Source organism: Jaculus jaculus, chromosome 2, assembly GCF_020740685.1.
Source record: "Jaculus jaculus isolate mJacJac1 chromosome 2, mJacJac1.mat.Y.cur, whole genome shotgun sequence".
NCBI classification, from domain to species: domain Eukaryota; kingdom Metazoa; phylum Chordata; class Mammalia; order Rodentia; family Dipodidae; genus Jaculus; species Jaculus jaculus.
Window position 1 is genome coordinate 8,024,154 of NC_059103.1, and position 27,476 is coordinate 8,051,629.

Below are 27,476 nucleotides of genomic sequence, written 5' to 3' on the forward strand. Positions count from 1 at the left end.
TCAGGTGATGAGGAAAGCGCACCAGCAAGGGATAGACGCCAGCTAGTCACCCTGGCTGCACAGCCCCCTCTCTAGGTCTATTTGGAGCACCTGGCACCTTAATTATGGGCCCGCGGGCACGTTGGGGCGCGCTGCGGACGCTAGAGACAGGCTGGAAGCACAGGCTCCGGGGGCGACCGGACATCCTGGGCTGCCGCCAAGTGCACCTTCTTGTCCCCTCCCCTCCCCTCCCCACAAACACTTCTTCCCCCGGAGCTTCCCACTGCGTCCCCTCTTCCTGCAGGGACCGCCTGGCTGACCTTGGTCGCCCACAGTTACTCCAATGCTAGATTTGGCTGGGGTCAGACTTTTTTTGTTTTTGGTGTGGGGGTGGCGGGCGGGCAGAGCGCGTCTTCCTCCTGCCTGAGGACTGCAGCTGTCCCCAGGCTCCGGCGGGGATGCCCTGGCAGCCTGGAGCGCCGCACCCACGCGCTCGGGCAGCGGTCGCCCACGCCTCCTCCAACTCCAAAGTATATTTAGCCTCATTATCAAATGTTTGCAGTGAACCGCCTAATAGCGGCTGGAAGTGAAACTCGAATCCCAGCCAGAAGGAAGCACGTGATCGCTCCCACCGGCAGGGATCTCCGACAGCGCGGGCGGGACAGGTGCTGTGGCCCCGCGCTCGGGCCCCGCCAGCCTGGCTCCGGGCTCGCTGTCTCCTGAATGCCTGGCACCTGAATGCCACCCCCTCACGCAGCTCCCTTCCCGAGGGCCAACGTGGGGTTTGGAGTCTTGAGGAAGCAGGAGTTGGAGGAGGACCCAAGGCGGGGGAGGCGTGTGCGCGGGCTGCTTCTGCTCCAGGCTGCTAGTCTCTTGGCTAAGCCAGCTCCGGTTTTGGAAACCAGACGTCCAAGTCTTAAAGAGTGTCTCCCGAGGACGTCGGTGCGGGGCGCTGGGACGGAGCAAGGGTCCCTGCCTTACACTGAAGTGCGCCGTGGGTTTGCGTGCGCCCCACTCCCCCCACCCCCCTCGGGCGGCTGGCGCGCGGCTGCGCAAGTTCTTACCACCCTCGCGCTGCCGCTGTTGTTGTGGTCGCTATGACGACGGGCCGCGGTTTTATTTTTAATAGCGGTCGGCGATTAGGGAGGTGGTTGTGCCCGGCTACCCGAAGCTCCCGCGTCCGGGGCGATGCATCCCGGCCTTGCTTCACCTTGGCCTCACACGCCGGTCCTAGGTGTCCCCTCCGGCGCCCCCAGACTTCCTCCCGCCTTGCTCTGAATTCTAGATGGGTGGCCCTGTTTTTCAAGAAGGGAAAGGGGAACAGAGAAAAGCACCGCCTTAAGCAGGGTACCCGGGAACCCGAGGCCTTCATGCGGGGGTGGTGACCGGACTGGAGCAGCAGCCCCTGCATCATGCAACACAAGACCTGCCTTCTGGATTCCAACACTGTCAAACCAGGTTATTGAACCGCAAAAAGGTGTCCTCGGGTCCCCTCTGCCCGCGAGGAGCCCAAGGGCTTAGCGGAACAAGATGCACACCACTTTCGGGATAAGAAGGTGAGGGCTCGGCCCAAGTCCACCTCGGTCCTGGCGGTGGGCACAGGGCAGCCCTCCGGAAGCCATTCAGTGCGTCTCCCTCTCCAAAGCGACTGAAGGCTCCACGTGGACGGATGGGGCTTAGCTTTCAGGTGCTTCTCAACGCCTCAGTTCCTTGTTTTGTCAAGGTCCTCTTTTCTCCTGACCACCTGAGGGGTCGGGGCAGGGACGTAATGGTTGGGGGCTGCGGGCATGTGTGCCTGTGGAATCTCGGGCCACTGCGATCCGCAGGGGAGGCTCCGCCCCCAGGCATTTGTGGGAATGCGAGCGCCCCCCCCCCAACTCAACCTTTGAAATGCGGGATCGCGCGAAATTAAGGATGAAAGGGTCCCGGAGGGCTGCGCCTTTGTTGGGTGTGTGTGGGGGGGTGTGTGTGTGTCACCGTGGCACGGAGGGTGCCGGTTAACACCCAGGATGAGAAGTGGATGGACGGGACAGGCAGAATTCTCCACAACTCACCCACCCACGGGGCGTCTCCCAGCCTCCAGGGGCCTAGGCTGTCTTAACTTTTGGGGTGCGCAAAGGCCGCCACCCTGTAGCCCTTATACCACGGCAGTATGTCCCCTCCAGGCAGGGCACTGGCAGTATCGGGCCTGCCAGTCCCGGGTACAATACCACCTGCATTGGCAGGCGGAATCCCTCTTTTGGGTGTGAGGGGTGTGTGTTGGTACGGGGAGCTCCAGCCCAGCTCAGATCTTGGCGGAATTCCTCTTCTGGGTTGTGTGTGTTGGTGGGGGAGCTCCAGCCTAGTTCAGCTCTTGCTCCTCGAACCCCTCCCCCGTTAGGCGCTCTGTGCTGCACCTTGGCTAAAGATGGCACTCTGCGTCCTCGGACCCTGGCACTGAATCCAGGGAGTTCTCACCAGTGGCTTTCTCCTTCTTTCCTTCCACCCCAGTTCCCTGTTCAGGGCGCGGCTGGACCTTCTATTAGATAGTGGGGACATCAGGGTGCGGGGTGTCGAGGTGGAGACGAGGCAGGCCCCGATTCAGGCTCTCTCCCACCTCGTTATACGGGTAGAAGTTCCCTTTACGTATCCCGGGCTTCTGCTCCAGGGTAGGGGAGCGTGGCAGCCGTCAGGTGAGTGTCCTAGACGCGCCCCTAAACCCGCCCTCACTCTGCAGAGACGCACTCCCCCGCCTTTTATGGAAAGGGTAAGGCAGGGGCCTTGGAACCGAACGGTGGGAAGCGGCCCGAGCGCCAGGCGGGGGCCGGGCCGACTCTCGGGTCCTTCTTGGCGCTGCAGCTCTGGGCGCTGCCCTCTGCCGCCGCTGGGGCCCGAGAGAGGCGAGCCGGAGACGGCTGTGCTTCTGCGGCGGCCTCCTCCCCTCCCCGCCCGGTGCGGCAGGATTGCAGCTGGCACTGGAGGGTGGACAAGCTCGAGGGAGGGGCGCGCAGGGAGCCCCGGCTCCTGGGCTCCCAGCTGGGCGCGGTGCTCGGATGGATTTAGCTGTCTGCGTGAGCGCGTGTGTGGTCACTGCAGTGGCCGTGGTGGCCAGGCCCGTAAGACCCGGGAGCGCTTCCGAGGTGCGGGTCCCGGGCCCGGAATCCGGGGGAGGCGGGGGGCGGGGGCGGGGGAGGAGCGCGACGGCGGCGCTATAACCCCCTCCCTGCGGCCGGCAGGCTCCACACGCGCGTCCTGCAGAGCCCGCACAACTCCCGGAGCCGGGCCTGCCTGCACCTCCTCCACCTTCTCTTCCTCTTTCCCCGCGGCTGCTCCGGCGGCGGCGGCGGCGCCTGCTCGGCCCTACGCCCGCCCTCAGACCCGCGCGGGCGGTGCAGCGAGGCCCCGGGGCGGGCGGCGGCTGCCAGGCTGCTCAGCCGCGGGCACTGCCCGGCCCCGGCCGGCGGAGGGCGGAGCGCTGTGCCGTAGCCGAGGGCGCGCCGCGGAGGGGCGCACGCAGGCCACCGGCGGCGCGGTGTGGTGCCGTGCCGTGCCAGGCCAGGCGGCAGCGGCCAGAGGAGAGCTGGAGGCGAGCGCCGGTCTGCCCGTATCCCGCAGGGAGAGGCGAGCCTTCAGCTAGTGATCGGCCCCGCTTCTGGACAGGTGATCTGTGGCGCTGCAGCGTCTGCAGCCACGCTCAGGGGTCTCGTGCCTGCAAATATGCGGATTTACCGGTCGGCTCGCTCCTAGAGCCAGCGCCGGGGAGCGAGCACGGCGGCGGCGCCCAGCACCGGGAACGCACCAAGGAAGAAGCCCAGCCCCCGCCCTCCGCCCCTTCCGTTCCCACCCCCTACCCGGCGGCCCAGGAGGCTCCCGGCGCGACTCTGTTCCTCCTCCTCCTCGCTGGCTCTGCACTCGCAGCTCGCGCCGGGCGCGCTCCGCCTGCTGCCTGCTCTCCGCGCCACCCTCCTCCGGGCCGCGCTCCCTGAGGGATGGTACTGAATTTCGCCGCCACAGGAGCCCGGCTGGAGCGCCCGCCCCGCGGCCTCGCCTCCCTGCCCAGCCTCCAGTGCCTCGGGACGCGATGAGGACCTGGGCTTGCCTGCTGCTCCTCGGCTGCGGATACCTAGCCCATGCCCTGGCCGAGGTGGGTGACACCCCCGGGTCCCCGACCCTTCTTGCCTTCCCCCGGCGCACGCCCCCTTGGCTGCCCGCTTCAGGTTCAGCACAGAACGTTTCGATTTTGCCATGATGGTCGGGTTTTTTTTTTTTCCTCTTAATTTTCCCAATCGGGTTCTATTTTCTGTCATGCTCAAGTGTGTCTGGTGAGTTTCCAGCGTGTTGCGTCGCTCTGCCTTGCAGAAGGACTGGGGAAGCGGCGAGAGAAGGAGTGGGGAGAAACTTCGGGGGGCGCGCTCTCCTTTTCAGGAGGGGTAGCCTGGGTGCAGCGGGGCGTTGCGGTACCAGGGTGCGGACAGCGGGAAAGGAGGGTGTGTGTGTGAACTGGCAGAGTCCTGGGAGGGGAGTAGAGCGGCCGGTAAACAGGTAGAGGAGGCTGCGGCGTAAACACTGGGCTGGGCAGAGTGGTGCAGCCCCCAGTTCCCGGTCTCCGAGCCCAGCCCGACGCCGGCCTGGGGCAGTCCCGCCCGCCCAAGGCCTGCTTACAGGTGGCTGAAAGAAGCAGCTGGGGCCGGGACCGGCGCGGGCGCCCTCCCGCCGCGGGCGACCCCCTCCCCCCGTAAGTCCCCGGGAGCTTTGCAGTGATGAATGACTTTCTGCAGCCTCTGTCGTGGGAACTTCGTGGTTGAGTCGCCCCCCCCCACCCCCAGCGACCCCTACTCCCTTTAAAAACCTGGAAGGAGAGTGGGGGAAGCTGAGAGGTGGGGGTGGCCTGGGTAGGGTCCAGGGAACCTTGAGGTGGATATTTAACCCTTTGCCTTCCCCGTCGCCTCTCCTAGCCCGCTAGCTTGGGGCGTCTTAGTCGGCGCTAGGGCCGCGGCTGGGCCGAAGCCGGGTGGGGCGAGCGCGCGCGTGCGTGCGGGGCACGCAGAGACCCTCTCCCCCGCGGGCTCGGCCCAGGATTCCAGGGAATGAAATTTAAGCCTCTGGCTAGATTAAAGTGTTGGTGCTGCTGCGACTGTAGTAGTCGATCCCTGACGCATTTCGACCCGCTCTTTCTGCATGTCGGTTTTACTATTAAACCAGAAACTCCCCGGCCCCTAAGCTGCCTGCCCCAGACACCCCACCCGGGCAGGGTTGGAGCATGGCGCTTTTGTCTGAGCTTGTCAAGGCGGTAGTGGGGTCGTTTCTGTCTTTTTTTTTTTTTTAAACCAAGGTCAGACAAGAATGGGGGCGTAGTCCTTGGGGGTTCCACCTAGCCCCGCCCTAGCCTCCCGTTCCAGGGCCGGGCGGGGTCGGGCGGGCCTCGGGCCGAGCTGGAGCCCCTGGACGCTCATTGACGGTACGTTCTCCTTGCAGGAAGCCGAGATCCCCCGCGAGCTGATCGAACGTCTGGCTCGAAGTCAGATCCACAGCATCCGGGACCTCCAGCGGCTCTTGGAGATAGACTCCGTAGGTAAATCGCGCCCCTGCCCTTGGCGCGGGGAGGGCGCGGGTGGCAGGCGGGGAGTCTGCGGTCACCCGTGCTCGGCCGGGCCAGGAGCCGCTCAGGATCGCACCGAAAGGTCAGAATCCACTCCCCGGCCATAAACGCCCAGGCGCATGAGTCAGGCGTTTCTCTTCCAGTCGTCACTTTCTCTTCCAGCGGTAGCCTAGGGCCGCCTCGCCGGTCCCGGATTGTTTTCACCTTTAGGGAAAATGCTGCGAGTGTCACAGAAAGTTCAACTTATTGAGGGCTTCGGCGACCCAGCCAGGTGTGCCAGATCTCGTGCCCACATCTGGCCCAGGAACGCGGGAGCCGCCCAAATAGGCGTGCGTCCCGGCTGCTGCTTGTGGACAAGCCCTCTGCTTGTCCAGGCCCCGGGGCGCAGGAGGAGCCGGTCGGTCAGGGCCCCTTTGTAAGTCCTATTGCCCTGATCGCCAGGGGCTGGACCTCTGTGGCTGCTGGAGGCTCATGTTTTTCTGTTTTACCACCCAGTAAAAATGCGCCCCTTGGACACATGTACTTGGGGCTATTTTTGAAGCCTTACTGTCTGGGGCTGGAGCCAAGCCACTTTTGAAAACAGTTTATTTGTAAATATAGGGTTGGATTTGACTCGTCGGAGAGGGCTACCCAGGTCTTGGTGGGGACAGTTTAGTGGTGCAGGATAAGATCCCCTGGATGTCTTTGTGGCGCCCTTTTCGAAATGAACACTTGGCCTGGGCACTCTTCTGTGACATAGAAAACTTTAAGTGAGCCGCTTAAAAAGTGGCCCCGGAGACTTCTAGGGAGATTCATTGAAGGGCGCTAAAGTAACGAATTTTACGTGAAGACTTTTTTTTTTTTCCCTCCCTTCAAACTTCTCAGAAAGGAGGGTGGTGGGGGAATTAAGTAAAATCACATGGTCTAGTCATTTGGAAATTTGTACCTAATTATGGTGGTGAAGAAACCCAAACTGTTCCCTGCCAAAACCATGCTCTAACCAGACTGCTGATTTATGTAGTCTCTTGACCCAGGAAATCCTTCCCCTGATCCTTATCAAGTGTGGTGCTGGGGCAGGGGGGTTTGATCTGCTCCCTTGATGTGCAAGCCTGGGGCAAGGAGTTGTCCTGGGAATGCTCCAGTGTTTTTTGTTGTTGTTGTTGTTGTTGTTCCCCAAAGGCTTTTGGGGACTTGGGAGACCCTTTTACAGACCAGGTCTCAAGGCTTTGCTTTCCTGTCCTTCCTGCCTGAACTGGGCTGGGCCCCCTGGGGTAGGCCGCAGGGGTGGGGGTTGGCCCATTCACTTTCTGTTGGAGGCTTTCTTATGCTGGCCCTCCCCACCCCACCCCCTGCCCATTAAGGCTTTTAGAATTGAAGTTCCTCAGTGTGGTGTTTTGCTGTTGGCGTCCTAACCTGGGGCCTCCTTTGGAGGGTCCAAACTGCAAAAGCAGGGATCCTCCACCCCTAGTCCCTGCCGGTCTCAAATTTCAGCTGTAAGAATGTTCATGCCTCTGGGGATGCAGGCTGTAGCTACTGGCCCTTTTCCACCTGTCAGACATTTGGAATAGAAATGGAAAACTCCCCCCCCCCCCCACTGTGTGCACTTTTCTGCTGCCCTCCTAGCCCTTTAGCCTTATCTGGGGGTGGGGAACCTCAGGTAGTGGGTCTCCCTGTTATACAATCTCCCTTTTCCTGCATCTAGTATAGAAACTACCTGCAGTCTAAACTGTTGCTTGAGGATGGGTGACTGGTTTGCTCCTGAGCTTGTGTCTCCCTCTCCATCTTTTTCCCCCCCTCAATCTTTTTTCCCTCCTGAATTGTTTGTGGTAGTTTTTGTTGTTGTTTTAAATTAAGTTAAATTTATTTGAGGTTGTGGGGGGGGGGGAAGAATGGGTGTGTCAGAGCCTCTAGCCACTGCAAACTTAGCAGGCTATGCAGGTGCTAAAGAAATGAACCCACTGGTACCGTGGCACTGCTGTGGCCTGCCATAGCTGAGGTCCCTTCTGTGTGTATTAAGCTCAGCCAAGAACCTGGGGTTTGTGCGTCTGGCTTACGTGGGTTCTGGGGAATCGAACCTAGGTCCCTTTGCTTTGAAGGCAAATGCCTTAATTGCTAAGCCATCCCTCCTGCCTGACAGTCAGTTCTTGAGTCAGCTGCCCTTCTTGCCCTGATCTCCCCATTGTGTTTGGGTTAGTTACCTTGATGTAGCGGGAGCCAGTGACCATGCAGTGCACCGGCGAGGAATGGGCCAAGGTGCTTAGAGAAATCCAGGTTGATCTCCCCCACCCCCTAAGGATAGCCCCTTTAATTACATGCTTGGTGTCTCTGAATCTAGGTTGCAGGGAGTAGCAAAGAGGCTTTAGGATGTGTAGGGCTCCCCAGCCAACTCCTCATCCAAGTGGGCAGAGCTTTGTGATTGGCACATGGCTCCTCCAGTGGGCTGGCAGCATCCCCATTTTACAGATGGGGAAACCCCAAGGCATTTCCTTCCAACCTTGAAGCTCCCTGGCTGTGTGGCTCAGCTCCAGAGATGGCGGGATTCCTGTGCAATGCCAAGAATGTTGCTGAGCCCAGAGCATTCCTTGGCGTGTAGGGGAACAAAGTCAAGGAGGTCTAAGTGGCCTCTCCATGTGGCTTTTGGGTTCAGAGATTGGCATATGGCCTTGCTGTGAGCCACAGCAAGTAGCTTGGGATGAGAGAGGGAGGGAGAGAAGGAGGGAAGGAGGAAGGAAGGAAAGGGAAACGAAAGTATGTGTCTCTGTTTGGAAGTATGTTCTCCAGAGTGGCCGGCCCAGTGTCTGTGATCATTGAGTAATTCCATCACAAACTGTGGCCAGGACAGAGCTAAAGGATTCTGTCTGTTCTCCAGTTGTTTAGTGTCATCATACAGACATCTGTACAGGACAGAGGAAGACCACTTGACCCCTTTCCACTCTGTGGAGAGGCAGAGTTAGGGAATGATTTATGCTGGACTTTGGATCATGCAGGACCCCGTCCCCATAGTTACTTCTAAGCTGGTGCAAATCGAAATGGTCATATAAGTGGGTTGACTCTTAGCTTGTGACCACCATTTTGTTGTTGTTGTTTTGGGAGACAGAATCTTGCCGAGTTGCCCAGGGTGGCCTTGGACTTGAACTTGAGATCCTTCTGCCTCAGCCTCTGGAGTGCTGGGATTACAGGCTATTGTCACTCATCTTGATCAGGGACAGGGGTGGGCCTGTCTCATTAGGCACTGTTAACAGGCTGTATTGGCACTGGAGAAATGAACCCACTGGTACCGTAGCCCTGTAGTGGCCTGCCAGAGCTGAGGTCCCTTCTGTGAATATTAAGCTCACTTAAAAACCTGGGCTTTGGGCATTGAACACTCCAGGTACTAGCCCCGGAGTGTCCCATCCAGTGGCTTGTCCTTGCGTTTTCAATATTTATTTATTTATTTATTTATTTATTTATTTTTTGAGGTAAGGTCTCGCTGTAGCACAGGCTGACCTGGAATTCACGCTATAGTCTCAGGCTGGCCTTGAACTCACGGCGCTCTTCCTCCCTCTGCCTCCTGAGTGCTGGGACTAAAGGCGTGCGCCACCACACCCATTGTCCTTGCCTTTTTGTTTTGTCACTTTCCGCTTGACTTTAAAAAAACTATTTATTTATTTAAGAGGGGGAGGGGAATGTGACTGGGTACTCCAGGGCCTCGAACCACTGTAAAAGAACTAGTGCATCTGAATCTGGGTCCTTAGACTCTGCAGGCAGGTGCCTTACCGTTGAGCCCTCTCTCCAGCCCGGCTTTTTAAAGATAGCCCCAGCTAGACTTAAGTCCAGTATTTAGCCAAGGATGACTTGGAACTTCTGATCTTTCTGCTTCCACCTTCTGAGTGCTAGGGTGACAGACGTGCCACCTTGCCCATCTGACAGACTTTTGTCTTCCATTTGTTGGGGTCCCGGTGTTCTTGGCTGCAAAGAGCTGGTGGTCCTTACTGTGTGCGGACAGAGGTCACTGGACAGCTGTAGCTGGTACCTCTGCTAACCCTCCTAGACCTCGAGAGTAGACAGCTACCATCCAGGCCGTGACTCATAATGTCACTTTTTGGTAAAAAAAAAAAAAATGCTTCTTGTAACAGTTGGGTTGATGGGAAATTTTTATTGCATGAGTAGTTCTGATCTTATTTTGGGTCTCAAAAAAAAAAAAAAAAAACAGTGGCATTGGAACATTGAGTCATTTTAAGTAGAAAGTCGGTCTCAACCCAGACTTCATTGCTGCCATTCACACCTTAGGCGAGTCTTTGATTTTCTAAATGTGTGGGTTGAAGATGTCTCAGGGTGGAGGAAACTGACATGTCTCCTTTTGATTTGTGCTGGTGTAACGCCCTCTGGACTCTATTCCTGCCGGAAGGGTCTTCACTTTGGGCAAGTAGCTGGATGGCGCTGCATGTCAGGGAAGCTGCAGTGTGTTCCCTGGGGTGCAGGGGGGAGGGAGGCGGGTATGTGCGGCCTGGGATGCCTGGGATAGCTTATACTAGGGACTGGTCTGTGCACATGGCGGGTAGGGGGTTAGGGAGAGCTCTGCGTCCTTCTGTCCCCAGGAATTGCAGAGACCCCGGGGCTGTGGGCCATGTGGCAGCCTCCCTTCTGCATGGGCTAGTGGTGTGTCCTGGGAACTGGGGTCTCAGGGCTGCTCTAGGCTTCTCTTCTGTGGGCAGAATCCATTGTCTCCCTGCCCAGCACCTGGTGGCCTTAGCTGTGTGAGCATGTCTGCAGGCCCTGGGCCTTTCCCCTCTCATCTGCCAGGCTTTAGGACGACAGCCTGTGGCCACTCCTCACTTCATGCTCTGGCGGGAGTGGCCATGCCCCTTGCCTTTTTCTCATGGCCTCTGGCCCTCAGAGCAGGCTTATTTCAGGAACAAGTGGAGGTTGGCTTGAAGCCCAGTCTGGAGTTGCTTCCGATGCCCCTCAGAAGTTAGGACTTCATCATTAAGAGAGGGAGGCACTGCATACATATAAACAGGAAAGGCAGTGGCTTTGCCTGCCTATCTGCAGTGTGCTCCAGCTGGCCCTTTGTCCTCAGAGGGTGCCCTGTAGGGAAGAGAGCCTGAGCACCTGTCCCCAAAGGGACTCGTCTCTGCTGCAGGGCTGCTGCATTTTGAGGACCTTCATACTGACATGGTTTTGGCCTGGTTAGGAATGCTTTGTGCTATATGTGGGAACTGTGGGTCTGGGGTAGGGGCTGAGCCTCTGTCCCCCAGGTGGCTCTGAAAGTGGATCTACAAGTCATGGCCATTCAGGACACAAGACACAGGTGTGGGAGCTGGTTACCATAGTCTCTCTCTACCTGTAGGGGCTGATGATGCCTTGGAGACAAGTCTGAGAGTCCACGGGGCCCACGCCACCAAGCATGCGCCTGAGAAGCGGCCAGTGCCCATTCGGAGGAAGAGAAGCATTGGTAAGTGCGTGGAGGTTGGAGGGGCAGGTCCCCTAGAAGAGAGCACTGTGAGCTATGAGCATTCCTTCTCACTGCTGATTCGGTGGCTTCCAGCCACGCTGGTCCTGGCCTCCCTGTGGAGGCTGCCCTGCTCCTCTGCCTCATCCACGGAGCGTCTTTACAGTCGCACCCAGGCCAAGAGTTTCCAGAAGAGGAACATCATAAATTCCTTAAGTGCCCGGTCTTGTCGGGGCCTGTCTGCAAGGAAGCCTCACAGGAAAATGTGGCTGAGCTTAAGCTTTCATTCCTAATGTGAGCTCTAGCATGCTCCCAGGCTCCAGCTCCAGAGCTGGGTACACTGGGGTGTGCTGGGGCTGCCTGGCTACTTTTGGGAACTCCTCATGACCCCATCTTGCTTATCCTTGGCTCTAGGGTTCCACTTGGACTTTACTTAGGGAATGTTTTTTTTTTTTTCTTTAAATATTTATTTGAGAACAAAAGAGGCAGAGAGGGAGGGGGGGAGAGAGAATGGGTGCACTGGACACACGAGCTATTGCAAACAAACTCTAGATACACTCGCCACCTTGTCCACCTTGTGCATCTGGCTTACGTGGGTCCTAGGGAATCGGACCTGGGTCCTTTGGCTTTGCAGACAAGCACCTTAACCGCTAAGCCATCTCTCCAGCCCTGGGGGATGTTTCAGTTCTCTCCAGACCTGGCCTGCGGTTTCTGTTTGTGGGGTGGGTTGCATGCAGTGTGACCCATTTCATCCCCGCCCATCTGAAGGAGCAGCCTTCTTAACTGTCTTGCGGCTCCTTGCTGAATAGCTTTAAATTTAAGGGTTTCCCTCTCTTAGATTTACCAAAAAGATGGTGGATTTTATGTCTTCCACCTCTGGATGTGGTGTAAGAGTAAATGATTCCTAGGAGACACTAGTAGGGGATAACATTCCCAGAGTAAGCGTCGGTATTTGGGGTTCAGGCCCAGCAGCAACATCCAGCTAGTGCTATAGAGTCCTAGCTCTGGCTGCAGTAGCAGGGCAGGGGCCCGTCTCTGACTCCATCCTCTAGCCCACCCACCAGGTACCCCAGATCTAGCCCATCCGGAGGACCCTGCACTAGGGCTGTGGAGGAATGTGGCCCTGGGCCCTTGGGGCTCCTCTGTTGAAGGCCTTCTCCACAGAGGGCCCGTCTTATCCCAGGGCTGCAACTGCTTTTACCTGCCGGCTTCAGACCCTCCACAGGTCTTCTTGCCCCTGTGGACAGGTTGGGATCAGGTCCCTTTTCTTTTCCATTTAGGCTTTGCTCTGTTGCCCCCCGGAAGTTTGTGGCCTGCCTGGAGTTCCCTTGAGACTCGTGTGCATAGGTCAATGGTGTGTGGGCCGGACCTCTGCCACCCTGCCGAGCCTGGCCCCCAGCTCGCTCCAGGTCCATTTGCCCCAAGTGGGTCTGTGGGTGGCTCCCAGAACCTTCCTGGCCACTCCCCTTTTATATTTTTATTTTTTGTTTCGAGGCAGGGTCTTGTTCTAGCCCAGGCTGATCTGGAATTCACTGTGTAGTCTCATCTTGGCCTTGAATTCAAGGCAGTCCTCCTACCTCTGCCTCCTGAGTGCTCTAGTTCAGGCTGACCTGGAATTCATTATGTAGTATCATGTCAGCCTCGAACTTCTGCCTCCTGGGTGCTGGGATTAAAGGCATTAAAGGTGTGTGCCACCATGCCCGGCTTCTTTATTTATTTATTTTTTTGTGGTACCAGGTATGGAGCCTGCACTCTGCTCCATGCCCGCCCCTCACTGGGGAACTCGGTTCTATCAGAGACATGCTCTCAGCCTTACTGGCTGACTCAAAGCAGGTGCTCTACTGTTGAACCATCATTGGGGGATTTTAGGCAGGCGACATACCACCATACCCATCCCTTTTTTAGTTTTTTTAAAAATGTTTTATTTATTTGAGAGAAAGGGAGAAAGAGGAAGAGACAGAGAGTGAGAAGGGGTGCACCAGGGCCTCCAGCCACTGCAAACAACCTGCAGATGCATGCATCACCTGTGCAGCTCGCTAACCTGGGTCCTGGGGAATTGCACCTGGGTCCTTTAGCTTTCCAGGAAAGTGTCTTAACCGCTAAGCCATCTCTCTAGTCCCCCATTTTTACTTAAAAAATTTTGTTTTTACTTATTTAATTGGTGGGGGGGGGCAGAGAGAATGGGCCCATCAGGGCCTCCAGCCATTGCAAACGAACTCCAGACACATGTGCCACCTTGTGCATCTGGCTTACATAGGTTCTGGGGAGTCGAGCCTGGGTCCTTAGGCTTTGTGGGCAAGTGCCTTAACTGCTAAGCCATCTCTCCAGCCCTCTTTCCTATGTTGTACTTTGAGACAGAGTCTCCCTGTGTTGCCCCTGCTGGTCTTGACCTCTCTGTGTCGCTTGGGCCTGCTTTGATGGATGTTTTGCCCTGCACACTCATTCTCTGCCAGCTTCGCTGAGCTATGCCTCGGGGCATAGCTCCTTTGACCCTGTTTTTGGGGTCAGGCAGGCAGTACTGTGCTCTGTCTGGCCCCCTGGGCTTCTGTCACAAATCAGTGGTATGAGTACCTAACCTTTCTGGGGGGGTCACAGCAGCAGTGTGAGATCACAGGGAAGGGTCTGCACTGGGTTGAGGAGAGAGGGCCAAGGGGACATGTTTGCATGCTGACAGAGAGATGCCCACGATGTCTGCATTCACAGCCCTCTCTCCTCTGCAGAGGAAGCCATTCCTGCAGTCTGCAAGACCAGGACTGTTATTTATGAGATACCTCGGAGCCAGGTGGACCCCACATCGGCCAACTTCCTGATCTGGCCCCCGTGCGTGGAGGTCAAGCGCTGCACCGGCTGCTGCAATACCAGCAGCGTCAGGTGCCAGCCCTCACGAGTCCACCACCGCAGCGTCAAGGTGAGCGTGGCTCCTGCCCAGCACCTGCCCTCTGCTTGGCTATGACATCCTTTTGGTGCAATGGGAGCAGTTGTTGGAAAGGGAAGGGTAGAGCTGGGGCTGTCTCCGATCACTAGCCTGCCTCAGTGGCCAGTAGTACATAGCTTGTCCCAGGTTGCTGGCCAGCTATAGTGACCTCCAACAGTGGCAGTGGGACATTCAGCAGTCATGGTTCTATTTTCTCCACTTTTGAATTGTGGTTGGTACTTTAGGGTCCTGTCACTTCCCGGGGAGATGTAAACAAATGTCTGTTCACCTTAGATGGGGCACCAGTGACCAACCAAAGAATTCCATCCAAGCCTTGCTTTGTGAACCAGCAAATTTACTGGGGTTACTACTTACAGAGCATGGATGGGGGGGTATTTAACTGGGAATGAATGACTCAGTGGCAGCTCTATCACTGGAATGCCCTCCCCCTGGCATGGGTGCCATCCCTGGAGCTCCACGCGCAGCTTGTGGTTCCATTGGAGGGTCTCCTGTCCCCAGTGGTAGTTACTGCCTATGTAACTTTGATCAGGGACCTTGTCACTCTTCTAACTTCCTGAGCCTTCTAAGTGTCATTAGAATCATCTGAGCTTCTTTGGGGAGGGACCATCTCAATTCAGGAGAAAGGGCTTCCCAATGTCTTCAGGGCGGCTGCAGAGGGGGCCGTCGTCTTTAGCTGGATACACGGTCATCCAGCCTGGCTCTATTCCCCCTGAGCCACGGGAGGTTCCAGTTGCCGGGCCTTAATTCCTTCTTGGGCACCAGTCTAAGAATATCGATGAAGGCAGGTTCCTGCTCCTCTGTGAGGTATGGCTGAGGCTGGGCCCTGCAGGGTCCTGTCAGCCAGTTGCTCTTAGGGCTCTAGAGGCTCTGTGGCTAACCTGTGTGACCTTCAGGGGAAGTGATGGTTGCCAGCAGTGGGGTGTGGGCAGCATGGCACCCATCTAGTTAGATGAGGGGCTAGAGTTGCCCAATATAGCATCTGTCTCTTTCTCTGCCCAGCTTCCAAGGCTGTGGCTGCTTCTCGTGGGTAAAGGATCCACAGAATTATCAGACTCCATCCTTCTACCCTAATAAACCCATCTCACCTCCCCTGCTAAGACTCCTGGCCTCAGAAGACAGTGCCAGGAGCACTTTGTTATGAGAGTCTGTTATGTGACCCACAGCTGGGCAGGCACTTTACCACCATAGACTTATCTTGACCCTTGGGGTTTTGAGTGAGCTGGGAACCCCAAGGCTGAGTACTCCTAAGACCGGGCTGGCTTACTGAAGGTAGGCGCCCTCTGAGAGGCTGGGCATGGGTAGGGGATCCGGGAACTGACTCATGCCCCAATCTCAGGCACTGTGGTACTGGCACCTTTGCCCCTCCCCTACCCCTGCCAGCCTGTGCCACCCAGCCAGCTTCAGTGAGCCCAGCTTCACTCTTCCTCGAGGTTTGCTCCTCCCAGCGCAGCTGTTTCCCTTTTTAAAAATTTTTATTTATTAAATGTTTATTTATTTACTAGAGAGAAAATAGACTTGCCAGGGCCTCCAGCCACTGCAAGTGAACACTAGTCACATACCAGATGCATGCGCCACCATGTGCGTCTGGCTTATGTAGGTTCCGGATAGTCAAAACCTAGGTCATCGTTAGGCTTTACAAGCAAGCACTTTAATCACTAAGCCATCCCTCCAGCCTGTAAGGTGTTTCTTTTTTTAATTTAAGGCGGAGTCTTATTATATAGCTGAGGTTGGCTTAGAAATATGTAGTTCAGAGCTAGTGTGATGGCTTAGTGGTTCAGGTGCTTGCCTGCAAAGCCAAGTGACCCAGGTTCAATTCCTCAGGACCCACGTAGGCCAGATGCATCAGGTGGTGCATGTGTCTGGAGTTTGTTTGCAGGAGCTAGAGGCCCCGGAGCACCCGTTTTCTTTCTTTCTGTCTGTCTGTCTCTTTCTCTCTCTCTCTCTCTCTCAAAAAATAAAATATTAAAAAAAGAGAAAGATGTAGCTTAGTCTGATCTTATGCTCTCAGCTCAAGGCAGTTCCCCTGCCTCAGCTTCCTGAGCGCTGAGATTACAGGTGTTAGCCAGCACACAGCTAGCTGAGTTGTTTCCATGTGGACACAGGGTGGCTCTTCCATGACTAATACAGGCTTGGAAGGATGAGCATTGTGACGGGATGACTCAGAAGTTCTCAGTGCCTGAGCTCCAGTCTTGGACCCCCCGCATCCCACCTTTGCTTCCCCTGGGGAAGGACAGGGAGCATCCCTGTCACTAACAGTGGTGCCACCCAGAGGGTGGGCCACCTCTTCTGCACTGTGCTAGACCACTCTACCATGCAGGTCTCATCAGCCCAAGAGGGGTGGGGTTCGGAGGCTGGAAGCAAGCTCTCCCAGATTCTCTCCAGAGGGTGCTTCCTCTGCCACCCACCCAGGGCTGGGAGGGGGTATCCGGTCTGGACCACTGGGGGCTCTGGCAGAAGGGACACGAGGTCCGGGAACAGGAGGCCCATTGTGGAGGCTATCCGGCTCTGTTTGGGTGGACATAGGGAGACGAGCCGAGTTCTAGACTCGGTGAAAGCCCAGCCCAAGCAGTGAACGCAGGGTCAGCAGGGGTGAGGCCGCAGCAGCCCCAGCCGCCCTGCTGTGATGGCATCTGTCCTGGAGTCAGTGTCTATGGCCATTTTTACCTCTACCCTTCCCTCCCTCTGTCCTTCCTTCTCTTTCTGTTAGTCCCCAAAGTGGTAGTGCTTGAACCCAGGACATTCCCCATCATAGGCAAGTGCTCTGAACTGTGCCCCACAGCCTCTGGTGTGTGTGTGTGTGGGCGGGGGGGCGGCAGGGGAGAATTCTAGGCAGGTGTTCTTACCACTGAGCCACATCCCTAGCCCTCATTACTTATTTATTTATTTATTTAGGTTCCTTGAGGTAAGGTCTCGCTCGAGCCCAGGCTGACCTGGAATTCACTATGTAGTCTCAGGATGGCCTCGAACTCACTGTGATCCTCCTACCTCTGCCTCCTGAGTCCTGGGATTAAAGGCCTGTGCCACCACACCTGGCCTACTTTTTATTTTGAGATGGGATCTCATTAAGTTTCCCATGCTGATCTTGAACTCACAGCCCTCCTGTCTCAGCGCCCAAGTGACTGGGAAGAGAGGCCTGTGCGCTTTGGGGAGCACGTATTGGCTTCGTATCATGACAAGCAGTGGCAGGTTAGGAAGTGGCCCCTGGTGGGGAGGGGCTTGGGCTGGTGAACAGTCCAGTGAAGGCTCAGCTGGGGCCTCCCTGGTGGTCCATCGGGTTCTGTGCATCTGGCCAATGTGATAGGGTCAAGGACAACTTGACCACTGTCTCGTGTCAACACCCAGGGCCTGGTGTGGGCTCTGAACAGGGACACCCGCTCTGGAAACACGGCCTTATTTGGATCTATACTCTGCACCCACCTTGCCTGGGTCATGAGACCACCATTGACGGTCTGCCTTAGGGAAGGGCAGCCAGGGCCTTGACCTCCTGGCCTCCTGTGCTTTGACTGTCAGGCTGAGCGCGTGATAGCGGATCCTGGGTGCCCACTGTGCCCTCCAGACTCCACTGCCGAGGCTGGAGAGGGGCCTGGGGAAGCTGTGGCCAGCTGAGGGTGGTTTTGTCTTTCGGAGCTACTTGGGATGTTTTGCCTGGACAGAGCTGAGGCCTCACTGGGTGGGGCCACCATGAGATCAAGGGTCAGGGAGGCCCTGAGCCACCACCTGACCCAGCCATTCCGCTGCATATAGACGTTTTGTTGCTCAGTTCCCAGCTCCACTGCCGCTTAGGCTGGGGATTGGCTGGAATGGACCTCAGGCTTCTAGAAGGTATTCAGGGTGGGCCTCCCTGTGGGTGAGGCTGGAAGTGATAGCCTCAGGGAGAGAGAGGCCCAGCTGGGCTTCATCTGTTGTGCCCAAATGAGGCCTGTGGAGGAGGTAGCCAGGGTAGCCTTTGTCCTAGAAGAGCGAGTCTCATGGCACTCCTCTGGCGAGGATCTCCGGGGGCTGAGGCTGGGATGGTACGGTGCTAAGGACACCCTCCAGACATGGTTGGCACCCAGGTGGCTGTGAGTCCTGCACTGTGAGGAAACCTTCCTAATTCTGTTGTGGGCCTTTAGCCAGCACTGCCCTCCCATTCTTACCTGTGCTATTTAGGCATTGGCACGGGCTTACCTCTTCAGTGGACATGGATGCAGCATTTGGGACTCAGCTGCCAGGCATCGTCAGTCAAAGGGGTGCCTGCCCTGAAAAGGTCCCTGAGCTGAGCAGCAGCCTCAGAGCCTCTGAGGGTTGTGATGTGTTCTTCCAAGCCCAGGGTGCCCGGAGATCGAAAGAAGTGCCCAGGGTTCAAAGCTGGCCCCCTGTTGTGCATGGTGTTCAGATGGCAAAGTGCTTGCCTCATGGGCATAAAGACCTGCGTCTTATCCCCAGCACCCATGTAAAATATTGGACATGGTGGCACACACCTGTAATCTAGGTCTGGGGAAGTGGAGAAGGGATCCCTGGAGCTCCCTGACCAGCCAGTCTCGCCTCATTTGTGAGCTCCAGGCTAATGAGATGCACTGTCTCAAGAGAGGTTGTCCTCTAGCCTTGACATGCACACACGCACTTTTTTTCTTTTCTGTAGTCCTAAACTGTACTGGAACTCACAGCGATCCTCCTACCTCTGCCTCCTGAGTGCTGGGACTAAAGGCATTGTGTCACAACTGACCTGCACATTTTTTGTTCTTGTTTTTTTTTTCCTCTTTCCTCCAGGTAGGGTCTCACTCTAGTCCACGCTGACCTGGAATTCACTCTATAGTCAGGCTGGCCTTGAACTCATAGGGGTCCTTCTACCTCTGCCTCCTGAGTGCTGGGATTAAAGGCGTATGCTACCATGCCATGCCTTACAAAAGAGATTTTTTTTTCCTCACTTTAGCCCAGGCTGACCTGGAACTTTGTAGTTCCAGGTTGGCTTCAGACTCACAAATTCCTGCCTCTGCCTCACAAAGTGCTGGAATTAAAGCATTTGCCACCATACCTAGCAACACATACTGTTTTTTTTTTTTTTTTTTTTTTTAATGAGAGAGAAAGAGAGCATTGGCATGGAAGGGCCTCCAGCCAGCGCAATCCCATTCCAGATCAGGTGTGTGCGCCACCTTGTGCACATGTGTGACCTTGTGTTTGTGTCACATTGTATGTCTGGCTTATGTGGGATATGAAGAGTCGAACATGGGTCCTTAGGCTTCGCAGGCAATCTCTTCAGCCCGACACATGCTTTTGGAGTTTTTGTTTTTCCAGGTAGGGTCTCACTCTAGTCCAGGCTGACCTGGAATTCACTATAGAGTCTCAGGGTGGCCTTGGATTCACGGCGATCCTCCTACCTCTGCCTCCCCAGGTGCTGGGATTAAAGGCGTGTGTCCCCACACCCGGCTTCTTTGCATAGTTTTAATGGGGCAGGAGAGATGGCTTAGCAGTTAAGGTGCTTACCTGTGAGGAATAAGGACCCAAGTTTGACTCTCCAGGCCCCACGTAAGCCAGGTGCACTGTGACGCAAGTGTGTAAGGTCGCACATGCGCACAAGGGAGGCGTGTGTCTGGAGTTCTGGTGCAGTGGCTGGAGGCCCTAGCACACCAATTCTGTCTCTCTCATTCTAAGTCTTGTTCTCTCACATTAAAAAAAAAAAAAACAAGGAAAGAGCCGGCCTTTAACGGGGGTCCTTACGGTTGGCTTGTACGGGTGATTGTGCCTAACTAAGCCAATAGTGGCTTTTGTTGCGTGACACCACCCTCAGGTTCTGGACTGCTCAGGACAAGACTCCCGGGGGCATCCAAAAGAAACATCTGGTCTGGCTGTGTGATGCTCTGGGATGAACTTGGGAGCGTGCAGCCAGAAAGCTCACAGCCCGAGTGAAATGCCTGGGATGGTATAGCTCTCACCGAGAGGGCTTTTGGGAAGTTAACATTCATAACATATCCTCGGGGAGAAAATGTAGCCATTTCCTGGCCAGACATAGGTGGCGGAGCATCCGGAATCCTCACATTCCAGCAGCAGGTGCCATCATAAACGTCTGTTTGCTTTTCTCTGATAAACATGAGCCTGTCTGGGAGAACTAGGGTTTCCTGGCTGGAGTGGCTCATCTGGTATCTTTTCTGTGGGGAACCACTGGGCTTTGCAGGGAAGGTGAAACCTGCCCTTGAGCTCTGGTATGGATTCCACAGGAGTTACTGGTGTTGCTCTCCCATCCCTGGCTCAGTTGTGGGACCTTCCACAAAGGTGACCTTCCTTATTGCTTGGATAGGTGTGATCAGTGTCACCATTTTCACTGGTCATATCAGAGGTGGTTAACAGCATAGCCTTACAGACCCCTCACTCTCTTGGCCCCTGACCTGGAAGGGCGGGCTTGGATCAGCGCTTGTCTGGTGCCCACTCCTGCCTAGTGCAGGAGCCCCGCCCACACTTCCTCTTCCAGGAAGTACTCACAAGGCGAGCCTGCTCTCTGGTCCCTCCCTCCCTGCCTCCTGACATAGTGAAACCTCTTGGGGTGACCCCTGACCCCGGGCCCCACGCCCTACACTCTGAGCTCATACTTGGCAGGTTGTGTTCACACCTGAGGCAGCCCATGCCCGCTGGGTACCTGGCACCCTTTGCACCCATGTTAACCATTAATTCAGCCAAGCAATGGCAGGGTCCAGCCAAGCCTGGCTTTCGGCACCGTGGGCTAACCTGCCTGATCTAGGAGCAGAGCTCACCCCTCTCTGCTTGGGTCCTCCTGGCTTTGGACTCCAGACATGATGGAAAGGTCTGTTTCCACCTCCCCCTCCCCTCCCGCCAAGGCTGCAGCTAGGGCTTAGACTGGGTGTCTGGTCCCTGCTGCTGGACACCCAAGATGCCCCACCTCTGGGTGCTCTGGGCAGCCCAGGATGCGCTCCACACTCTTCACTGCCTGTTTCCCAAGTGAGCAGTGAGTGAGATGTGTCATGGGAGCCAACTGTATACAGCTCCATGCATAGGACTGGAGAGGGGCTTGCTGTGCCTCAGTTTTCTTTTCTCTTTTTGTTTTTTTAAATATATTTTATTTATTTACTTGAGAGAGAGAGGTAGAGAGAGAGGGAGAGAATGGCTGTGCCAGGGCCTCTAGCCACTGCAAACGAACTCCAGACGCATGTGCCCCCTTGTGCATCTGGCTTACGTGGGTGCTGGAGAATCGAACTGGGGTCCTTTGGCTTCGCAGGCAAGTGCCTTAACCACTAAGCCATCCCTGAAGCCCCGATTTTGTTTTTTTGAGGTAGGGTCTCGCTCTAGACTAGGCTGACCTGGAATTCACTGTGTCGTCTCAGGGTGGCTTTGGACTAACAGCAGTCCTACCTCTGCTGAGATTAAAGGTGTGCACCACCATACCCAACTCGGTTTCCTTTATTCTCCACAGAGGTTATCATCCCACCCCACTGAGTGGCTGGAAGGTTTCTAACCTAACCTCATCAGGGCTCGTTGCTTCTGGTACAGCGCACCCTATTGGTGGGTTAAGTGACTGCTGGCTACTATAAGTGTGGGGTAGAGTTGCATGCCCATGACGGGGCCTGTGTATATCACGTATGTGTGTGGCATGAGTGGAGTTACATGGTTATGATACAGTTCACATCCTGAGTTACAATGTTGGGATCCCTGCCCCTTAGGACTAGAGACAGGTCCCCATGGCCCTCCCGTTCTTGTTCACGTGAAGGTTAGGTCTGAGACCCTCTTGGTCCTAGGCTGAATTGAATTAATTCATTCATTCAATTAATTAATTAATTGAATTAAGCTCCCAGGAGAGGGTCTGGGAAGGTAGGTCTGTGGAAATGGAGTTGGGGGGTGGGGGGAGATTCTGACTGACTATTTGAGGAGGCTCCCTTCTGAGCCTTGAGTCACTCTCCTGTAGCCCAAAGCCTCAGACCCACAACCTGTGCCTCCTGGGCCCCCACCTTGCATAGATCCTGGGATGTCTGGGGTCCACTGGGACAAGTGGCGTACAGGGTCATTGTCTGGGCTCTAGAGTCCAGTCAGCTCCTCGGGTGGTTCGGGGCTGTGCAGTGTTACTGAAGGGATCATGGCAGCGTTTGGGTACCTCCCGGAGGAAAGTCTTCCCACAGCAGGCTTCACGATCACCTGGTCCCTCCCGCGGCACCTTTTCTGCAGTGATGGCCCATGGGAGAAGCTTCTTCGTGGCCTTCTGCCCAGGCCCACCACTGCTGTGCTAACACTGCCTGACCTCCGGGCGCTTGGGAGCCTCTGGTGCTTTCTGCTGTATTTGTAGACAGGGCTTAGTCTAGGCTGCCTGGAACTCATGACCCTCTGAGTGCTGAGGTTACAGCTGTGTGCCACCACGTCCGGTGCTACGTTTGGCTATGTTTTCAATGGAGATGGGACTGAGGTCATATTTTCACTTGGCATTGGTGGAGGTCCAGTTGTTCTTGTGCCCTCCTGGCCCGAAGTAGGCCAGGCAGGTTCCCCCATAGCGCACGGGGCCACCTGAAGGCCCACCGTGGTGCTGATGGCTGTCTCTGCTCCCTCGGTAGGTGGCCAAGGTGGAGTATGTCAGGAAGAAGCCGAAGTTGAAAGAGGTCCAGGTGAAGCTAGAGGAGCACCTGGAGTGCGCGTGTGCCACTTCCAGCCCCAGTCCAGACCATCGGGAGCAGGAGACGGGTGAGTGCTGCCGCTGTGTGGCTCTGGAACCCAGGCCTTACCTGGGGACGTCGGGGCAGCAGCCTGTCACTGCAGGCCAAGCCAACCAAGCCCCAGAGCTGAAGAAGCCGCCTCACAGGGGGACGAGGCAGGCCTGGCGTCAGGGCCCCGCCCAGGTGGGAAGGGGGTCAGTGGGCGCAGGCCTCGGCCATGCTGTCTGGGGTCTTGCCCTTCTCCCTGCCCTGTGCCCAGGGCACTTTGTTGGCAGCCCATGTGCAGAGAGGCACCCGGAAGCATCTCTTGACCAGGGTGGACGGGGTTTTCTGTCTGAAAGGCAAAGACCTCTCCGGTATTTATTTTTTTGTGGCTTTGCACCTGATGGCCCTCCCCGCGGCCACCCACCTTCCTGCCCTTTTCTTAACAGGAAGACGTAGAGAGTCAGGTAAAAAGCGGAAAAGGAAAAGGTTAAAACCCACCTAAGGCGGCCAACCAGGTAGGCCCTGCCCACCAGGCGCGTGGGTGACCCCGCAGGGCTGGTGGCATACCAATCAGCTGGCTGCAGCAGCAAATCGGCTTCCGCGAGCCCTGATTGGCTCGAGGTTCTTCGCTTCACTGTCTGCTCGGCTGTGGGTCTCCCTGCTGCCCCCATTCCTGCAGCTTTACCCTTGTCTTTGATTGGGCAGCAAGACGCCACACAGCCAGAGGGGGCGGGGTCTGGGGCTTAGCAGCAGAGATGCTGCTGGGGTAACTTTGGGCTGGCTGTCCACCCCTTTGACAGGTGAACAAACTGAGGCTTTAACAGTTCACAAAAGTGAGGTTGACCCGGGCGTGGTGGCGCACGCCTTTAATCCCAGCACTTGGGAGGCAGAGGTAGGAGGATCGCCATGAGTTCGAGGCCACCCTGAGACTCCATAGTGAATTCCAGGTCAGCCTGGGCCAGAGTGAGAGCCTACCTCGAAAAACAAAAAAGAAAAAAAAAAGTGAGGTTTGTGGAAGATGAGTGGATGTACAAGACAATTGGCTTATATGCTAGGCACTAACAGAGACTGAGAGTAAAAGAGAAAGTTTATGACCCATGGTAAGGGAGTGAGGCAGGTATAGCATTTCACAGTGTCATTGGTGACTGCTCTTTGGGGCTAGTGGCTTCTGTCTTAAGAGTTGCCTCGTGGCCCATGGTCACAGGAATGCTCTAGGCTTGAGTCAGGTGAGGAGAAAAGGACTTCATCAAACCTACTCAGTGACATCTATTTTGTCACCTGCCCTCCCCAGAAGTGCAGGGAATGTAGAGGTGGTGTGTCACTTCCCACATCTACCCCCTAAGTGCCCTGAGGGTCAGCCCATCTGGCCCGGGAGGGCTGGAGCCTGTCTGACCGGGTGCTTCCTCCTGGCACGTGAGACTCTGGGTCGCCCAAGACAAACAATTGTTCTGGGCAGGAGAAGAGCCCTTAGAGACACAGTGTCTGAGAGCCCTGGCTCCCACAGGAGTGTGGCTGGGGATGCCTGCCCAGGGCAGGTGACTCCTTGAGCCAGCTCTGTGTGGCTGTGACGGGTGGACTGTTGATAGAGGCTGTCCCCACCCCCGGGCACCAAGTGAGAGCCTGGGGTTCCTTTGCAGCTTGTTCCCGGCCAACATTCCAGCTTCAGGCTCTGGGTGTCACAAGTGTTGGAATGTGCATTGGCTAGGGGTAGCAAGGAGAGTATTTAAAGGCATCAGTATAGGGCTGGGGCATAGCTCCATGCTAGAGTGTTTGCCTAGCACATACAAGGCCCCTGGGTTCAATTTCCAGCACTATAAAACCATAGGAAAAGCTCAGTATGGAGCTGTCTGCTCACAGGTGTTTTCCGTTGTCTAGCCGATGGCATCTATCCCCCAATTGCTTCACGGCCTACAGTGGCTGCCAAAGCTGTCATGTTCATGCTCTAGGCTGGACGAAGGATAGGTAATGCACCTTTCTACGCCTCAGTTCCTCCATCTGTACAATGGGGTGTGGGTTCTGTGAAACATCATAACCCTAGTCCAGTTCCTTTAGGGTTTTGTAACACGTTTAACATGGAAAGTTTGATTTTTTTTTTCTTTTTTTTTTTAAAAAAAGTTACACAGCAAATTCAAATCCTATCACTTACATTGTGCTCCCCCATAGGGCCAAGTACCTTGGCATTTCCCATCTGTGGTCATACTCAACCTCCTTCCCTCTTCCTGCAGATGTGAGGTGAGATGAGCCGGCCACCCTCTCCCGGGACACGGATGTACGTGGCGTGTGACATTCCTGAACATACTATGTACGGTGCTTTATTGCCAGTGTGCGGTCTTTGTTCTCCCCCGTGAAAAACTGTGTCCGAGAACACTTTGGAGAACAAAGGGACAGTGTCTGTTTGTTCAGTGTGACATCAAAGCAAGTATTGTAGCACTCAGAGAGACAGTGAGAAGCCTCCTTGTCAGAGAGAGTGAAAACAAAACCACAAAACACACAAACAAAACCGGACTCGCAAAAAACGCCGCCGCGGCCACTGGTGGCAGGGCCGCCCCGAAGGATGGAGCCTGGTGGCCAGGGCTGGATGCTGCCTTGGATCCTGCCCACAGGCCCAGGTGCTTTCTACTGAGGAAGCCTATTGGCTCGTGGTGCACAGGAAGCCGAGTGACTGGGAGCCACCCACGAGCCTAGAAGCCAGCGCCTCGCTGTTGCGCTTGAGTCTGCACGGGACCTTCCCGAGAGCCTTAAGTGGTTTTTTTTTCTTTGTTTTTTGTTTTTTTTTTTTGTTTTTGTTTTTACACCATAAAGTGATTAAGCTTTCCTTTTTACTCTGCCTAGCATTTTTTTTTTTTTTAATCCTTGGATGACATTTTCGCCGATAACACAAGGCTGCTGTAACTGTTGGGACGGCGAGACGGTATTTTTCCTAGCAAACTAATGAGGTGTATTAAAATAAACACGGTATACCTACCTATGCAGCATTGCCTACACGCTTCTGGCTTCCTGTGTTTCTCCTCAGCCTGTTTAATGTTACGTTCTGGTTTAAGCCATTCGAGAGGACTATGTAGGAGCCATTTGGATGCTGGTCCCCATGAGCCGTGTGGTCACCCCGAGCCCAGAGGGGTGGCTTGCACACTGCCCATGTATTGCTAATGGCTCCTGTGGCAGTGTGGGGATGTGGCTGAGATTATTTTTGGTAAGATGTTGATCTTGTTAATAGAATTGTGTGTGTGGTTTCCTTGTTGTTTTGTTTTTGTAAAGGTGAACTTTGTATTTTTAATATTATCAGTTTATATACCTGAGAGCCTGCTATATTTTTTTTTATTTTGAACTAAAAGGAGAAAAAAAAAAAAAAAAAACATCGACAAAACATGCACGTGAGAAGCATTTTGTGGTCATGTTTTTCTAGTGTCTTCCCGGAATCTCCCCGTCCCTTCCGCTCTGCCATGGGTGTTTACTGGGTGAAAAGGGTGGGAAGTGGATTGAGGCCAGAGCACCAACATGCCTCGGTTTCCAGAACCAACTAGGAGCAGGCCAGAGGGGTCCTGACTGTGGACTGTGGATTCCAGGCTACTGCCCACCACACCAGTAGCAAGGGATGGTCAGCTGTGAGCCGACATGGCTGTCACTCGCTGGCCTGGTCAGTGTGGCCAGCTGCCTCCTGTGTCTCTGTGGCTTCGGGCACCTTTGGGTTCTGGTTGCCTGTGGGCTTGTGGAAGGTCCTGGCCTCCTCACCATTGACCAACAGTGTGTCAGGGATCTGCCAAGGCCCAGCTCAGGTCCCTCTGCTATTCCCCATGCTGCCTCAGTGGGGTGACTGACCCATCAGGTATGAAAACTGATGCACTTTGCCCATTTCCCTGAAAGTCCTGCTGTTTGTAAAGCCAAGTGGTGTGTTAAAGCGACAGAGTGTGAAGCCTAGTGAGTGCTTGTGGGAAATTCCACAAGTCAAGGCCTCCACGCCCCCAGTGGCTGATGGGAATTAGCCTGTGGACTGCTTTTGTGTTGTTACCTGTTTATTCATCCCCATGGATGATGGCCCAGGCTTTGCCTTCGCACCCAAGTGAGGTGTGCTGGGTACAGGTGCCCCGCAGCCCTAGCTGTATTGACGCTGTTACTGGTCCTTCCGTTCTGCTTTCCCTGCCCGTGCTGGCCCTGATGCACCTGAGTGTGGGCTCATGGCCATGAGCTGTCTTTCTGTGACCTTGGCATTTCTTGTGACCTTGACTTTTTTATTTTTTTGCCCTCGTTTTTGTGACTGATCTTTCCTCCTAAGCTGTGACCCTGTGCTTCTTGTGACTTTGGGATTTCCTCTAAGGACCTTGTGTTTTCCTTCTGAGCAGCAATGTTGGTATTTATTCCTGTGACCTTGATCTTTTCTGCTGCCTCGATGTCCATCTATACTCTTAGTATATCCTATGGCCTTGTCCTTTCCTCCTGAGTTGTGACCTTGACATGAATCTCAATGACTTTTCCTCCTATGACCTTGTTTCTTCCTATTGCCTTGACATTTCCCCCTGTGACTTTGAGCTTTCTTCTACTGGCCATGGCATTGATTCCGGTGACTGTGAGCTTTCTTCTTTCTTCTTTTTTTTTTTTTTTTGTGGTTTTTCAAAGTAGGGTCTCACTCTGGTCCAGGTTGACCTGGAATTCACTGTGTAGTCTCAGGATGGCCTCGTATTCACGGTGATCCTCCTACCTCTGCCTCCCGAGTGCTGGGATTAAAGAAAGGAGTGTACCATGATACCCAGATTTTTTTTTTTTTGGTTTTTCAAGGTAAGGTCTCACTCTAGCTCAGGCTTCACTGTGTAGTGTCAGGGTGGCCTTGAACTCACAGTGATCCTCCTACCTCTGCCTCCCAAATGCTGGGATTAATGGTGTACGTCACCACAACCTTGCAACCTTGAATTTCCTGCAACTTTGAAATTTCCCACCATGACCTTGACATTCCCTCCCGTGACCTTGAGT

At 55.3% G+C, this 27,476-nt stretch overlaps 1 protein-coding gene across 5 annotated transcripts; it reads left to right on the plus strand.

The window, feature by feature from the left end:
• The first annotated feature begins 1,619 nt into the window (after positions 1-1,619).
• Pdgfa (platelet derived growth factor subunit A) lies at positions 1,620-25,810 on the plus strand. Of its 5 annotated transcripts, none has more exons than XM_045144468.1 (7): positions 1,620-1,666; positions 5,434-5,530; positions 10,866-10,970; positions 13,688-13,875; positions 22,431-22,557; positions 22,961-23,029; positions 24,740-25,810. In XM_045144468.1, the coding sequence occupies exons 1-6, from the start codon at positions 1,649-1,651 to the stop codon at positions 23,014-23,016; spliced, it is 591 nt and encodes a 196-aa protein (XP_045000403.1). In that variant the 5' UTR covers positions 1,620-1,648; the 3' UTR covers positions 23,017-23,029; positions 24,740-25,810. The 5 variants fall into 5 exon arrangements, with proteins under 5 accessions (XP_045000403.1, XP_004666393.1, XP_045000400.1 ...); XM_004666336.3 differs by lacking the exon at positions 1,620-1,666 and adding an exon at positions 3,496-4,102; XM_045144465.1 differs by lacking the exon at positions 1,620-1,666 and adding an exon at positions 5,009-5,138.
• The last annotated feature ends 1,666 nt before the right edge of the window (positions 25,811-27,476 follow it).

Excerpts from the sequence above, each read along its gene's own strand:
- Pdgfa (XM_045144465.1), top strand. The coding sequence starts at position 5,046 with ATGAAATTTAAGCCTCTGGCTAGATTAAAGTGTTGGTGCTGCTGCGAC. Across the intron at positions 5,531-10,865 it reads CTTGGAGATAGACTCCGTAG|GGGCTGATGATGCCTTGGAG; the intron begins GTAAATCGCGCC and ends CTCTACCTGTAG. Across the intron at positions 22,558-22,960 it reads CCATCGGGAGCAGGAGACGG|GAAGACGTAGAGAGTCAGGT; the intron begins GTGAGTGCTGCC and ends TTTTCTTAACAG.